General features: G+C 40.8%; 1 protein-coding gene across 5 annotated transcripts in view; it reads right to left on the bottom strand.

Annotated features, from left to right (window-relative positions):
* The window catches only part of nr4a3 (nuclear receptor subfamily 4, group A, member 3), a 27,944-nt gene extending 12,086 nt beyond the window's left edge, over positions 1–15,858 (bottom strand). Inside the window, exons 1-5 of one of the 5 annotated variants that reach the window (XM_058376596.1) lie at positions 15,431–15,857; positions 11,841–11,987; positions 10,744–10,825; positions 7,180–7,982; positions 1,028–1,157 (exon numbers count right to left, since the gene is read on the bottom strand). In XM_058376596.1, coding sequence (XP_058232579.1) covers positions 1,028–1,157; positions 7,180–7,982; positions 10,744–10,807 — 997 coding nt within the window. In that variant the 5' untranslated portion in view covers positions 10,808–10,825; positions 11,841–11,987; positions 15,431–15,857. Of the gene's footprint in view, positions 1–1,027; positions 1,158–7,179; positions 7,983–10,743; positions 10,826–11,831; positions 11,988–15,430 lie in introns of all 5 variants that reach the window. The other 4 variants (XM_058376595.1, XM_058376597.1, XM_058376599.1 and 1 more) reach the window with 4 other exon arrangements.
* Positions 15,859–16,401: the final 543 nt, after the last annotated feature.

Raw genomic sequence — 16,401 nt, 5'->3', positions numbered from 1 at the left:
ATGTGCCGGGCCGGATGAGCCGAGCGCTGAGGCTTTATTAGGGTGCATATCCTCGCCGTCTGCCGTCTGTGAGTGTGTGTATGTGGTGTTTTAAGTGATTTATGTGCAGATTATCCTCCTGTCTCTAACCACAGGTCCAGGAGGGGTCATATGCACTGGGCTTGTGGCCATAATTGCTGTGATAAACAGTCAACAAGGTGAGTGGACAACTATCATCGGGATTTAAGCATGCGAGGATTAAACTGTAGAGCCACAGTTCATTAATCGATGTGAACGGCGAAGGAAGCTGATCTCTGGCAATAAAATATGATGGTGTAAATTGTACCTAATACAATCTTTGACTATTCCTTGTCAGACTGCCTCGGTTTAACAATCCCATGATCTTTTGGTATGATTATTTTTATCCTGATTTTCATAAATACAGCATATGCATTGCAAATGGATGTATATTAAATTGGTTTTATTTGATTTCAGAATGATTTCAACCATTAAAGCGAACCCAGTCGTGCTCATTTAACACTTTAAACCATTTGTATGGTTTATGGTTTGGTTAAACGTATTTATGCATTTTTATTCACGAGCTATTTATTTATATGAATCAGTTATTCACTAACTGCAATGAGGAAACAGATCTGGTGAGATATGGAAAAAGGGTTTTGATCAAATTTCCTGGATATCAACATTGAGATTGCTGTAACTGAATCATTCTATTGGTATAACCTTGCTATTAAGTGTGTGTGTGTGTGTGTGTGTGTGTTTATATCTTGAAGCAAATGTGGATAGGGATGTTTGACTGTTGGTTGGTCCCTGAGAACTAGTCAAAAAGACTGCATAGAGGACCTAGCACTAATTATGACGTCACTGGAAAGTTCTCACAAGGGCAGTAATACAAATGTGTGTTTGTATTATTCATGCCTTAATAGAGATGTTAAGGGTTAAGGGTTTGTTAGATTGCATGCTGTGTGAAATGCTAGTGTGTGTGTGTGTGTGTGTGTGTGTGTGTGTGTGTGCAACTGAAATCTCTTACCTTCCTTCACCATGCCCACACTAAGACATTTCTGGAAGCGGCAGTACTGACAACGGTTTCGTCTCCTTTTGTCCACTGGGCAGTTTTTACTGGCCAAACAAACATACTTTGCATTCTTCTGCACTGTTCTCTGTGAGAAGACACACACACACACACACACAGCACACAAGAGACAGAAGACGATCAGCAGCAATAAACACATTACTATTTAATTTCACCCCAGACACTGTTAAGGATTAAATAGGAAGTTTAGCTTCCGGGTCAGATTTTAATTACAGCGTATTAAAAAAAAGCTCGAGCTCCGGCGGGATAATTTGATCAAATTAATTTCCCGCCTTGCCGAGCCTGCGGGAGAGACGCGTGATTAGCGCGAGCCGCTGACAATGAGGTGCGATCAGGCCACTCTCGCGCGCAGAAACACTCCTTTGGGAGCTCGCGGGTCAGCTCGTGGCTGCGCTAGGTAGTGGGCTCTGTGTGTGTGTGTGTGTGTGTGTATGTGTGTGTGTGTGTAAGAGAGAAAGGAGAGAGACAGTGGGGGCCCGCTGGGCTGGTTTTCTACTCCGCCGACATTATTACCGACCTTATTAAAATGATATTAGAGCTGTCTGCGCGCTGAGAGAGAGAGCGAGAGAGAGAGAGAGAGATGCGCGTGTGCGGAGAGAGCGAAAGTTGTGCACGCGCAAAAAGAGCGACAGAGATGTGCAAGCGCAAAAAATTGAGAGAAAATGAGAGATCGAGAGAGAGATGCCCGTGTGCGGAGAGAGTGAGAGTTGTGCACGCGCAAAAAGATTGAAAGAGTTGTGCACGCGCAAAAAGAGTGAAAGAGATGTACAAGCGCAATGAGAGAGAGAGAGAGAGAGAGAGAGACAGAGAGAGAGAGAGAAATGTGCACTTGCAAAGAGAAAGCGAGAGTGCCATAAACATGTGCACGCGCAAAACCCGAGTGAAAGCGGGAGGTAGAGATGTGCGCTCTGGCAAAGAAAAGAGAAAATAAGATAAAGATATGCACCCGAGTGAGAGAGAGAGAGAGAGAGTGAGAGAGAGAGAGACGTGCGCGTGACAACCGAAAACGTTCAAATGCAAAAAAAAAAATCACGCGCGCGTTTAAGATGCGTGCGACCGGCGAGTTCCGCCGCCGTCACGAGCGCGCACAAAACAAACATAAAAACAGAACTTTCACGAGCGACATATGTGGCTCATTTAATCGCGTCGTAATATCAGCCAAAAACAAACAAAAAAAACACACAGCCGTTTCATTACAGATTTAGACAGGCTACCAGAGCAAGGTTAACAGACCGAATGGAAAAAAGAAAACAGCGCTAATTTAACGAAACCGCAAAGATGTCTGTCAGAGAGGCAAGGTTTTCATTAACTCTCTTTAATCAGACTTGCTTTTTTTAAACGATTTACGAACTTTTCCTGCGCGTGCGCCTCTTACTTCTCCCATCTAGAGAGCGCGTGCATTATTTTGGGAATTCTGTTCAGAAGAACAGTGGAACATATCCACGTTCAATCTCTCCAGGAATCTCGTACTGCAAAGCAACAGGTTGGTGACCGACTCTGAGGTGCTTATCTTTCCTGTATCTCTTCTGTACTGTAACTTTCCTTGTCCTGGTCATTGCATCTTTCACATGGGAACGTGAATATAGTGTACTGTATCTTAGCTGCATCATAACAGGTGCAGCTGAGTACCTTTAGTACCCTTTTCTCCAGAGTGTGTATTAGCCTGCCAGACCTAATGCACTTAGGTTTTTCCTCTCAACCATTATAGACATGGGTAAAGCCTGGATCGCAAACTGCACAGTAGTGGATCTAGACCTGATGTAGAGGGAGCAGGTTGGGACCAGATGGTTCCTGAGAGGAACCATTTAGTCCACACATTTGCTTCATTAAATGAGATAAAAATAACAAGACGACTAGTCACTAGTCTGGTGTAGAAGCTAGAAAGTAGTGAGCTGAGCTTTTGTGTTTCTTTTTATTTCTTTTCTCTTCTTCTTCTTTTTTTTTTTTTTAAACACGTCTCTATGTTGTATTTTAATGCTGCACTGATTGTTGTGGCTTTCAGGTTTTTGTAGGTTACCCTTTTTTTGCACTTGTGGTCCACCGAGCGCCACCACCTAAAAGCATCCTTGTAAACAGTCGTAAACAGTGCATCAGATTTGTCATGAGAAATACATGTGAAATCTGGGCGACCTGGCAGCCCCATTACAGACTGTTTCCCCCATGGTGCCCCATGGCTCCTGCAGTCATTGCCTTTACAACAGTCCTAGTCTGCTTTTGACGTCACTAGAGCACGAGCTTCCCTTGACCCCTCCACGGAAACACCATTGAAACCTTACACTACTTTACTAAATAGTCTCCTATGGTTGCATACTATGTACTGTGAAACCAGAACCTTTTTCAACAGGTGATAATCCCTGTCTCTCACTCTCTCTTCACACACACACACTCACACACACACAGCTGAACGGATTTACGCTCTGTGCCACCTCTCTCATTATCTTTAAATTAATGGGAAACAAGGCAGAACAGTAGAGAGACAGAACAGTCGGTTGGTGTAACCTTGTCTGAAGATCAGTATGGAGCACCCACACCTCCACACACACACACACACACACACACACAAACACACATCCATAATGAATCTCTCTCTTCAGAGCCCACTAGTTAATCTGACTGGTTTGCAGAATTACTCTACACTGTTAATCACTTAACAGAATAAACCAGATGCTCATTAAGGCATTTTTAGGAAACAGTAGGAGACAATCATCATAACGTCCATCCACAAGGAACTGGATGGATGGTTTCACACTTTTAACCCCAATAACACAACATTTGCTTAATCAGAGGGTGCACTGTTGCGTGCACATTGTGGCTAGAGGGTAATAATAAATTAACCGGATAAGATAAAAATAAATAAAGGTTGCATTGCATTGTGGACTGCGTTAGTATGGTTCATGCTTTCTTATATACATCTTATATATTGTGGGTATAAATATATTAAAATTGTGCCGTGAATTTTACACAGACAAAAAAAAAAAAATAATAATCTGCATTTGTCCACTGTGGTCCAGTGAGCAAGCAAGGTCCAGGGGGCTGGTACAGACAAGCGGATGTGGATTCATGACATGTAACATGTGCTAATGGCCTCGTCACACATCCAAACTCCTTAGGAACCCTCCATCATGCCCTGCTCTCCTCCTCCTCCCCTAATCAGACATTTTCTCTCTCCTTTACGCGCTCTGAGCAAGTAATTAGAAGTGTGTGTTTGTTCAAGAGCAAAAGGTGGAAATGGGTCATCATTAATTGGTTAAGTGTGTGTGTATGTGTGTGTGTTTGCGTGCAGATGTGTTGCAGACACAATACGTGACTATGTTTTTCCGCTATGTCTTTATGTCTCGTGCGTCCAGCCTGCGTGTGTCTTTAATTTTGCCTTCTCACCTTGAACGCCGTTCATTACACACAAAACAACGCTCACACACTCCTGCACACGTGTAATTGAGTTATGGTAGCGTTGCAGGCTATCCGCTATCCACAACCGGGTCATGTTCTTCCAGTGCTAGTGCTTACGGAGGTGTATTTCTGAATGAATTCGTCTCCTCTTCGTGGTGCCTCTCTTTTATTTACATATATTCTGAATAATACTCTAACGCAAGGCACAGTATGAGTCAGCCAGAAAACTAAAGAGAGAGAAGCGACTGTGAAAAAGTTGACTGAGTAAAACAGAGAGCTGAGTTTTCCTAATATTTCGTGCCGTTACTTAATACAAAATGGCATGCATTCATATGGAAATAAGAGCATTTAGTAGAATAAGATGTGCATATTAATGGAGAGGATATGGTCAGAAAACCAACAATGATTCGCCAATTAGCGCTGGAATAATTCGATGGCAAATATGTACAATCCATTAAGCACAATGGTTTGCATTTATTTGAAATAAGCGGGAATGTTCAAAATGGGTGTATATGTGTAAGTTATGGACAGCACTGAAATAATGCATATGAAATAATGGACAGCATTAAAATTCAGTCACTAATGTTTGTATTATGTGCTAAAGCAGTGGGGAATATAATTGAATAGTTGCTTTGTGTATGTGCTAATTATCTGACTTGTGTTTGTGTGTGAGTGTGTGTGTGTGTGTGTGTGTTGGCCATAAAGGCCTGAGGCTCCCGAACCCCTGCTTTTATTAATTAGTAAATAAAAATAAATTGTGAAACTAATTGAACAAGGATAGATTATTTCAGCACCAGACCACAGGCTATATTCAATTATCTCCAGCCCACCATTCTCCCCAGTCATCCTTAATTCTCTCTCTCTCTCTCTCTCTCTCTCTCTCTCAGACACACACTCTTTAGATTCTGTGCTTGAACTCTCTTCTATAAAAGCAAGAGAAATATGATTATATATATATATATATATATATATATATATATATATATATATATATATATATATATATATATATATATTTAAAAAGTGTTGATCCTTATTTTCTTCCTACATGGAAAAGTAGATGAACTTTTAAGTGTTTTGTGCCTTTGCCTAGCATTGATGTGTCTTTTGTGTGTGTGTGTGTGATATTGGACACAGCTCCAGGCTGTTGTATTTTAAGTGCGCGCCGCTGTCACACCTCTTGCTGGTCGCCGGGGGAGACGACCCTCACAGGCACCGTGGCAACCGCCGGTCAGACGATTTGTGAAAGGCACTCAGGCACACACACACACTTTTTTTCACATTTTAAACCAAAGCACTGGACCCTAACTCAACTCAAGCTTGTGTAATTCCCGAAACGGCTTTTCTGTTTAAACATTGTTTAGTGTGTAACGTTTCCTCAACATACATATTCAGGCTCACACACACACACACACACACCTCTCATCAACACATCCTTCTCTTAATACAATAGGCTACAACCTTGGTTAAAGGAGCCTGCCGAGTGTGTAACAATAGTGTGTTAACCCTGAGCCTCACACTCGAGGAGAGAGGGGCGTCGGGTGTATGTGCCACTTTTCAGCCGAGAGCTCCATTCACCCCAAGAGCAACATGAATGGGCATTAATGAATACGCAATTAACACAAGCCACCGCCGTAGTGCAAACACACTGCCACACACGTACACGGCATTCGACAACGCACAACCGACTGCAAGCAGTTACACGAAAACACAATACAGTATTCATTATAATTTAGGAATAATGAAAATCTGATCTAAAGTCTTTATCAGGAAATTATGGTTCTCCACTGATATGTATTTCAACATGTTATTTCATTTAATTTAATTCAACATGTACTAATTTAGTGAATAATGGGTAGGTGGATATGGTTGGTTATTATCAAAACTAGCAGAGAGAGAGAGAGAGAGAGGGATTGACTAAGTATAATTTGTACACACTGTTTGAAAAGATACAAGACGTTTCATACAAACATCCTTCATCAGCTGTGTAAGCAAAGTGCTTCTGATGCTGTGGGAGGTGAAACCAGGAGATATTCCTCTTACAGCCTCAGAAGCACGCTGCTCTCACAGTTGATGCAGAATTTTTTTTTGTCCAAAACATCCTGTCTCTCTGAAAACTTTGTGTGCCATACCCAATTTATACTACGTCCACGATTAAATAAACTGCAGTTACTTCCTGGATATATCATGTTTTTGGTAACCAAAAGGAAATCAGTGTCTCCAAAGGTAGCAAGGTCATGACTCCCTAAAATACTTTCTTTTTTTTCCCCCAATGTGTGAATGTGTTATTGGAAATAATCTCAAATATAGGCTTTATAATCATTAAAACAAACAAAAGAAGATTCCTTACATAAGTTTGTCTTTCATTTGAAGTGAAGAATGTGATTCAAGGCACTCTGTAAAGAGAGTTTATCGAACAGTTATGGGTTCCTAAAAAGTTTCCTCTTACAACTCTAAAATGTTTTTTGTGATACAACTTTTAAGAATCCCTCAGAGAATCTTTAAAAGTTGTAGTTTTATCATTTTTGATATAATAGAGCACCATTTATGTGCTGAACCAACTCAGCCCCTCAGGACGCTTGAATCTCCCAACAATTCTATATATTCCAGCTACAGCCCAGGGTGTGATTTAATTTTAAGCCTCTATATGGCTCAGTCATGGCTTGTTTGAGGTGCCATGTGTGATTCTCACTCCTTACCTTGAAGAATCCCTTGCAGCCTTCACATGTGCGAACACCATAATGCTGGCAGGCGGCGTTGTCTCCACACACAGCGCATGTGCCCTCCCCAGAGGTGGCACGTCCAGGTGGTGACGGCAAGCTCTCTCCGAGGAGCGACTGTGGGCATGGCCCCATGCCCAGCGAACGGAAGCCCAGTCCTCCTGGTTTGCCTACATTCAGTGGGTACACATGTGAGTGCCCATGTGAGTGCGGCTCCAGGCTGGGCGGCGGGTGCGAGGAAGAAGACGAAGGAGAGCGCTCGGGCCGGATCGGCAAGCCCATGGGCGCCTCGTAGCTGCTGGAAGTGGGTACAGACTGTGCTGTCTGGTCATAGAAATGGGCGAAGCGTGAGCATGTTTGGGGCACCAGAGGTAGACCGTGAGTCTCCTCCCATAGGAAAGAGGTGCCAGCAGGGCCTGGGTGGAGTGGTGTGGGTGGAGTCGAAGGTGGAGACTGCTTAAAATACATGGACCCGGTGGCCATGGCTTCATCAACTGATGCAAAACTCTCATCTTCCTTCTTAATGGTGGACCGTTGTGGTGTGGACATCTGGTACAAGCACGAGGGTTTGGGCTCGAAGCCACCCTCGACAAACACATTAAAGCTGGGCAGCGATGTAGTGGCTGCTGCTGCGGAGATCTCCCCTCCACCCAGATCGCATTTAGCGTAGTCCGGTGCCATTAACTCGTTACTGTGGTATTCGCTGGGATAGACGAAGGACTGGGCAGAGTAGCTTGACCCTGGGGGGGCGGGGCCATACTGGGCCTGAACACAGGGCATGTCTGTAAAGAGAGAAGGACAAAGCCAGAGAGATTGTTTTTAATGTTATGACCTAATTCAATTTCGAATCAAAAATATTTGTCTAAAATGTGAATAAGAATAGGACATTAAGCATTATCCTCATGGCTTTCTTCTGTTAGTAACAAATAAGGACAAAAAAAGATGTTCCCTTAAAAACACGAGTTAGTGAGACATAAACATATTAGTGCAGTCGGTAATTAGGCAGTGACACAATTTTATTGGTTTTGATTTTCTCTTCCAGCAAACTGGACTGGAAATGAAAGAAGGGAATATAAGGATAGCATACAGAATGCCAGCTTTAATAGCTTTGTTTCCAATTATTGTTCTACTTTTTAATTTGTTTTATGCCTAGTCACTTATTTCAGCAGAAAATTGCCTCAGATAGTCTTGCACAGAATAGCTAGAAGTAAATCTAGAGCTGTTTGTATGGTAGTATTACATCACTCTCTATCAAAATAAAGCTTAAATGCTAGAAAACTAGACCATCATAAAGCTGAATACTCAAAATAACCCTGACCTATAAAAAGGCTGGATTGCATTAGTGCTGATTCAGTTGCTGAGAGATGACTTCTAAAATGAACAGAAGCATCTTGGCTTGCGAGATGACAAAAATAAAATGTTACTTACTGTTCAAGTCACTCACCAGACCTTACTAACTGACCGTACCTGACTGCCAAATTGCATTTGAATTCAGGTAATAATAAAGGGGATTGGAAATAGCTATATTTAGGCCTGACAGAATATGATCAGCATCCAGGGGTGTTTATGGGCTGCTCAAACAACTCCAGCCCCCTGAAATGATGAGATAAAAAAGAGTGGAAAAACAGAACTAAAACAATAAAGAGTGTCACTGTCTAATTATCTGTGAACTGTTTCATGGGGTGAACCAACACCAGGTACCTTTACACATGCACAAGCACACCACACACCAGCTCAAGCCACTGATGCTGCTCCTGCATAGTTTTCCAGTCATATTTTTTCACTGGTCTTTACAGAAAAGTATAGTATGGTGTAGTATAGAGTATACTAGTATATAATAATACAGTATATTATAATTTCTGTGCTTATTCACTGCAACACACACGCGCGCACACACACAAGCTATGACTTTATACCTACAAATATATTATATTAGTACCCACCCTACGGTAGTATGCAGTTTGGAGTAGTAAGAAAGAATGTGGTTTGTGGAGGATGAGACGGAATTCTGCCCTGGGGTGCTCTGTATAAACTACATCAACCCTGCCACCTGCGTGCGTACTGTGTGTGTGTGTGCGTGCGTGTGTGCGCGTGCGTGCGTGTGTAAACTATGTACTTCTCTCCAGGCGTTTTAGTTGGAAGTTGTAGACCGAAAGCTTCACGCCCTTCCAAACACGTCACCTGCGTTTAGTCAAATCAGTTGACGTAACGGCTGACTTGTCCTCAGTACACCTGCGCGTGCTCACGCTACCGTGAGCGCGCTGATTGGCCTAGGCAAACGGCATAGCGGTATTGTTGTAATGCGTATTGACGTGAAAGTCTCGCGCTCGTGGAACGTTTCCCCATTCCTTCCCGTGCGTGTACTGGTTTTTGACCATATGTGTGTTAAATTTGTTTTCACGTATGCAGTGGCTATCCGCTAAAATTGTTTCAATACATGCTGGTGTGGCTCGAAGCGCGCGCGCGCGTATGTGCGTGTGTGTGTGTCGGATTTAAACTTTACGAACATTCCAACACTGTGGACTAATGGGAAAGTTGAAAAAATAATAATTTGAATGAATGAATAAATGAATGAAACTGAATTCCAGAGAGCTGAGTCAGAAATCTAGAAATGCCGGTAATAATAAATAAATAAATAAATAAATAAATAAATAAATAAATAAAAACGATTTGAATTTTCTAAATATAAAGAAGCCAGCTGGGATAAAGGTCCAAAGTTTAAATAAATAAATAAATAAATAAATAAATAAATAAATAAAAGGGGCAAGTACAAGCCCGTTTTTTTTAAATGAATAATAATAATAATAATAATAATAATAATAATAATAATAATAATAATTTAAATCTATAATTTCTTTATAGAGCAGTGTTTTATCCAGATGTGAAACGTGGGCGCGTGACCCCTTTGTCGTCATGGAGACAGAGCAAGGGAAAACCAAGGGGTCAAAGTGTGACGTGGAGTCTGTTCACGAGAATGACTCAATCTTCCTTCCTGCACTCTCACCAGCCTACATCACAGAAAATAAATACTTTGTGTGTGTGTGTGTGTGTGTGTGTGTCCAGTCAGACGTTCTCGTTCCAAAACTAGACCAAACAAGTTTTGCACTACATCTACACAGCTGAAGTTCAAAAACAATATTAACATTTTTTAAACAGCTTGTATTAAATTAGATTTATTATATTACACTGAATTTATTACGCACGAGTTCCTTGTTCAGGGCATGCATGAAAATGGAAAATAAAAGTTTATTTGATGTTTAACTGAACCACATGCTGCCAACTCTGAAACCAGCCTCTATTGTCAGCGTCTTAAATCTCTCTCTCTCTCTCTTACTCTCTCTCAATAGTTAAAATGTAAAGTCGATCACAGTATAAGTATCTTTAAATCCACACAAACACTCAGAGTCAAAACGAGAACGCAGCTTCAGTCCAAGCGCACAAAACCAGGCCCCGGTGTATTTAAGTGTGTGAGTGAGTTCAAGCTCCAGACAGGGTTACACACAGGCGTACTGAGAGTGGCTTAAAGACAGGAGGGAGTCTAACCTCGAGGAGAGCATTTTAGATGGACAAAACGGAGCTGTTCCAAAGACTGTGACCTCCTGCTCATTGTCACAAGGCCATCGATCTAACGGCAAAACATCAACACACACACAATTACACACACACACACACACTCACTAGTAAAATAGTATATTTTATATATATATATATATATATATATATATATATATATATATATATATATAGATATATAGATATATAGATATATAAAACAACAATGAGAAAAATTTATAATATTGCATTTAATATAGCAGATTCCGTACATCTGTCCCCTTTCAACACTGCCAGACCTGCGGTTATATATGTGTAGCATCCGGCGTATATATCTCTCTGTGGATTTTGGTTTCATTTTTCTTTTCAAAATCATCACTTTTTCTGAACAATGAAAGAGATACCAAATACACATAGCCTTGCGCTTTTACGCACACTATCAAAGCATTCTGGATTATTTTTACGCACACCAACAAGGACCATGGTAAAAGCATTCACAAGAACCTTAACTCACCAGGTTCACGTATTAACAAGGATTTTTTTTTTTATAACACGGTGTTGTGCATTTATTCTATGGACTAACCAAAGAAACTAGAGTATATAGACACCCGACTCTCCACTAACGGAACCTGAAAAGTCAGTCACAAAATCATGCGACATTTACCGATTTATTAGACTAGTTACAGAAAATTCAAATCCTGTCTGCAAGGAGGACATTTTAAAGGTGGACGTTTAGTGTGCAATAAATATTAATAATAAATTACAGTTAGAATGCAATCCTTGCAAATTGTGCAATACATCTTACATCTTTTTAAATGTTTTATTTACTAGTGTTGCTACTTTTGCATGTAGTCCTGCTCTTTATTCTTGCACTGTGTGGCTGGTGCAGGAAGACTATTTCTCTTAAACAAAATATCAATCTCTATCTATCTATCTATCTATCTATCTATCTATCTATCTATCTATCTATCTATCTATCTATCTATCTATCTATCTATCTATCTATGGGGAAAAACAACTACGTGCAGATGGAAAAATACATATAAACAAAAGCATAAAGGAAATTAGGCTCGCGCTACCTGGTTGACCTTTTGCTCGCTGAATCGTGCTGGGTTTGGAGGGCGGAGGTGGCGCGCGGCGGGGGTTCGGCGCTGTAGCAGCTCGCGCGACGGTGCACGTATCCGGGAGCCGGGACTCAGAGCTCGGCTGCAGGCGCTCTTCCGAACCGGGGTCTGCTGAGAGAAAGAAGAGAAAAAGCTCAACGCATCAGTCACCACAAAAGTATACACACACGCACGCGCATGCACACGTAATCGTTTTTGATCCTTTGCCCAAATGTAGGCTCTAAATGCAAGAATACATCCATTATCTCTCCTGACACAGAAGTCAGATGGAGTGCATATCTGCTTGTACATTATGCAGCCACTACTACACAAACGTGCTATGACTGCGCAAAAGCCACAAACGGTGTGCACGAGTGCAGCACGCTGGCCTGGTTAAACTGTTCTTACATTATGAGTAAATGCGAACATGTGAAAAAACAGAAACGGAAAAGGATTATAACAATATACTGAGAATGTGAATATGCAACAACAACGACAACAAAAAAAATCTGAATATGCGCGCGCCACTCGTTTCACAATCAATATAGCTGAGATTTGGTTTGATTGCAACTCGTACAAAACGAGTTAATAGATCAAATTAAAAAAAAAGGAGGCGCGAGACCTCCAACTAGAAACCATTAAGGGTTGGGGTTCCTTTAGGCATCATTTGTTGTTCTAGCACTTTTGAGGCAACGTTCATGAAAATGAGACGACCAGAACAAAAACTTCTACTTTTTTTTTTTTTATATATATTAGAGTATATTAGAACTCTGTGTCCAAGAATTGTAAACAATAAAAAAGTATTGACGAAGGTAAATTTTTTAAAAGCAAAGCAAAGATAGATTTTAACCAGAGAAAAAAAAGGTGAAGCAAAAAAATATCAACAATTATAATAAAAACAATTTAATATTTTGCTTGTAAAAAAAAAATAATAATAAAAAAAATACATCAACCCAGAAAATTAATAAATTGCATGATGTGCTCAGGTGAGATTGCCACACAGCTGACTAGATCTGATATCTATCTATATATATATATTTGCTTTTTTTTTGATAGATTTTTTTTTTCTCCATTCTACAAAACGACTACTTCTAAATCCAAGTAATGCACCTGGACACTGCTGAGAAGAAGAGTAAAGAAGAGTAAAGTCGGCGCATATCTGCGGTGGAATCTGAAAGAGACTAGCGCCCCCTCCCTGACGCAACACAACACACGAGCACGAGCCTGTCGTCTGTTACCACGAGCACAACTTCACACACCTTTCTATTTATTATCAAATATTTACAACTGTATATTTCCAAACATATTTTATCCCTGATCTTGTTCTGTTTCGACACCAAGAAATCCACGTCTACACCCAGAAAAAAAATTTCTTCACTTCTGTAGAAAAGTTTCTGATTTCTACTTTCTGCTGTACATTTTAGTTATAATCTTATATGCTTAGAGCTAGTAAAAGGTTATTAGAGTAAATTAGCACATAAACAAGTCTGTTTATTCTCCAAAGTATATTAAATAGTAAAAGACTTACATGTAGGCTACACTGAATCCATAGGCAATAGACTCCAGCAAAAAAAAAAAAAAAAAAAAGGTGACACTTACTGGAGTCTTGGTTCTCTTAAATGGGTTCTGAATGTAAACTTCACTGGTCTGCAGTTCTACATAGAACTTTTAAAGGTTCTCTAACAGGACAAGGGTTGTGTAAGTGAAGGTAAAATTAAAAACAAACACACTGGAAAAGAATGTGCCTTCTACCTTTCCATGATCTGCCTTACCTTTGTACCTTCCGTCTTTCCCCTTGGAAGGTTTGTGTAACATTACATATGATTTATATACATTTTCCAAAGAGTAAAGCTTGCATCTTTTAGGTACAACATACAGACTAAAGGTACAGGTGTTCCACATGAAGGAACCACCTCAGTAAGAGTGTTGGTTAATTTCTAAGGGGTGGAAATGGGCAGTAGTTAGAACCTTTTCTGTACCTTGAGAAAAATTTATATGTGGCTGGTGTGTTTTCAGAACACATGTGCATATGATGCTTAGATATGATACTAGCAAGCTGGAATCGTGTGTGTGTGTGTGTGTGTGTGAGTGAGTGAGTGAGTGAGTGTGTGTGTGTGTGTGTGTGTGTGTGAGTGTGTAAAGCCCCTGGTCCGCTCGCGCCCCCGGTAACCTAGAGAACCGCATGAGAGCCCTTAAGCACGCGCTCGCCTCCTCGCTCAATAAGCGCGCTGGAGAGAGGCTTCCAGCAAATAGACGAGTAAAAGGACAGAGAGCTGACAAAGGAATGAAAAAAAATAACACAAGTACAGTAAATTAGCTGAGGGACTCGACGGTGAAAGAGGAGACAAGCTCGAGGCAAAAAGACAAGATACTTTGCACATCTCAGCAAGCAACTCTGGTCTTTATTAACCTGGTGTAGATTAGCCTAGAGTTTGGATTGCTGAATAACTTCATACTTAATGGTCAGTGGATGTCGTTCAGCATTTAGGAATCCTATACTCAAAAAAAGGAAGATCCGGGAACATCCCTTATAACAAATCTGGATCCTCCAGAAACCTTGCTACAAAGGCCTTTAGAAACAGGAATGCAAATAGTTACCTAACCCCATAACCCTAATTGCACTTAAGGTTCCTTCATTTTTCACTGTGTGTGTGGGTGTGTGTGTGTGTGTCTGTGTGTGTGTGTGTGTTTCATAAAGAGGGGGCGTGATTATCGGTTGTCAAATGCAATCGTTTTCTCTTAATGAAAGATAGAGATTGATGAAATATGCATGAACGTTTGCACGACATTTTCCATCGTTTTCTATTATACCATCCTGACCACGCACTTTCATTATAGTATCATGTGCGCAATATGAAACTATACACAAAAATCATCCATGCGACACGCCATGGAGTGGCAAAAGTCAGTCAAGCGAATAGTCATTGTGCTCTATAAGAAATAAAAATCGAGAAGAAACAGTTGATGAGCAGAACTGAACATATTTTTGTGCGATATTTCTCGCTATAAACTATCGATGGGACTTTTTTTTCCGCGCGCGAGCTCTCTCCAGGACTGGAACTGGAGAGACGAAATATAAGTAAAAATAAAAAAAATTAGGAAATAGAATTAAATTGACCAAAAGGCACACGGAGGTGTGTAAGAGCGACCAGAAAGCAACCAAGCAACTCCTAATGTGTTTTAAAAAATAAATTAAAAAGTGTGTTCGAGGCTGGAGCCGGAGTGCACGCCTCTCGGTCCCGGTGTGAGAGCGCGAGCTTTCTGGCGGGGTATAGGCTACACCGGGGCAAGAAAGAAAAAAAGACGCGGCATCCCATTTCCATGACAACCGGCGATAATCTGACGACCTTTCGCAAATGAATTCGGGGATTCAGAGCCATCCATCCATCCATCCGTCTGGAGCGGAGACATCGGTGGAGACGAGGCTCGCGCTCAACAGGTTACCGCACATTACCGCAAACTTTTTTTTTTATGTTTAAAGTGTAAAGAAAAGGCAAAAAAAAAAAAAATTAAACTACATTTGACCATCCGAAGTTGTCTTGTCAGAAATAAGAATTTAAAAGATGTTTACTTACTTGTTTGCTGTGACGGTTCCGTCTTTACATATGTTTTTAGACCCCTAATAATTCCCTGTGCATATCCAATAGAGTTTGGCAAAAAAAAAAGTAAAAAATGTTTAAAAAATTCAGATGAATGAAGTAGATCTTACGGTGGCAAAAGATGACCAGGTTTCATTAAAAAAAGTAGAAGAGATGTCTGTATTTGTGTTGATTTTTTTTTTCTTTCTTATATTTCTCTTATAAAATAAGAGTGGAGGAATAAAAAAGTACTCCGTGCTCCTGCTCAGTTCCACTGTAACCGGCTCGGCATGAAGTGGCTACGGGAAGAGACAGACGCGCCGGGGCTGGAGTTGCAATGTGCCTTTGTTTATGTGTAGCGCTGAGAGAGAGAGAAAGTCCAATAGCACATTTATGCGCGTCTGCCTTTCTACATAGGCAGCCTGGTATGCGCTACGTCAATGTGACGCCATGGGAGAGGTGACGTCGAGCCTGCACTGTAGCGCACCCCCCGGTACAGTATACACATATGCTCCCTGCCAGAGAGAGAGAGAGAGAGAGAGAGAGCGAGAGAGAGAGCGAGAGAGAGAAGGGGGGGGGCAGAGGAAAGAGAGAAGTACGTCGATCTTTTGACTCTACGTATTATATTGTTTGAAACGGCGCGGGAGGGCGCGTTTTAAAAACTGACACCTTACAGCGTGCCTCTCTTATCACGAGCAGCGAAGGGATTTACTACATCACAGCTTAAATTAGACGAATGATTCAATGAGCTAATCTTTCTTAATACAAGACATTCTCGTCATATTATTGAGTTATAAAGAGATCTATTTTATATAAGGAAATGAGATGACCTCTTGGTTAGGTGCTGTTACAGAAAACTAAAAGCTGGTATATATGTTTGGAGTTACATATTTGAAATGTATTTATAATCAAAGAAAATTCCATTCATTCTTTTATGATTCAATATATCACTTATTTAAATAAATAAA

The sequence above is a fragment of the Hemibagrus wyckioides genome, linkage group LG23 (assembly GCF_019097595.1).
Source record: "Hemibagrus wyckioides isolate EC202008001 linkage group LG23, SWU_Hwy_1.0, whole genome shotgun sequence".
NCBI classification, from domain to species: Eukaryota; Metazoa; Chordata; class Actinopteri; order Siluriformes; family Bagridae; genus Hemibagrus; species Hemibagrus wyckioides.
The sequence above is the reverse complement of the archived record's forward strand: the minus strand, read 5'-3'. Positions and strand labels throughout refer to the sequence as shown.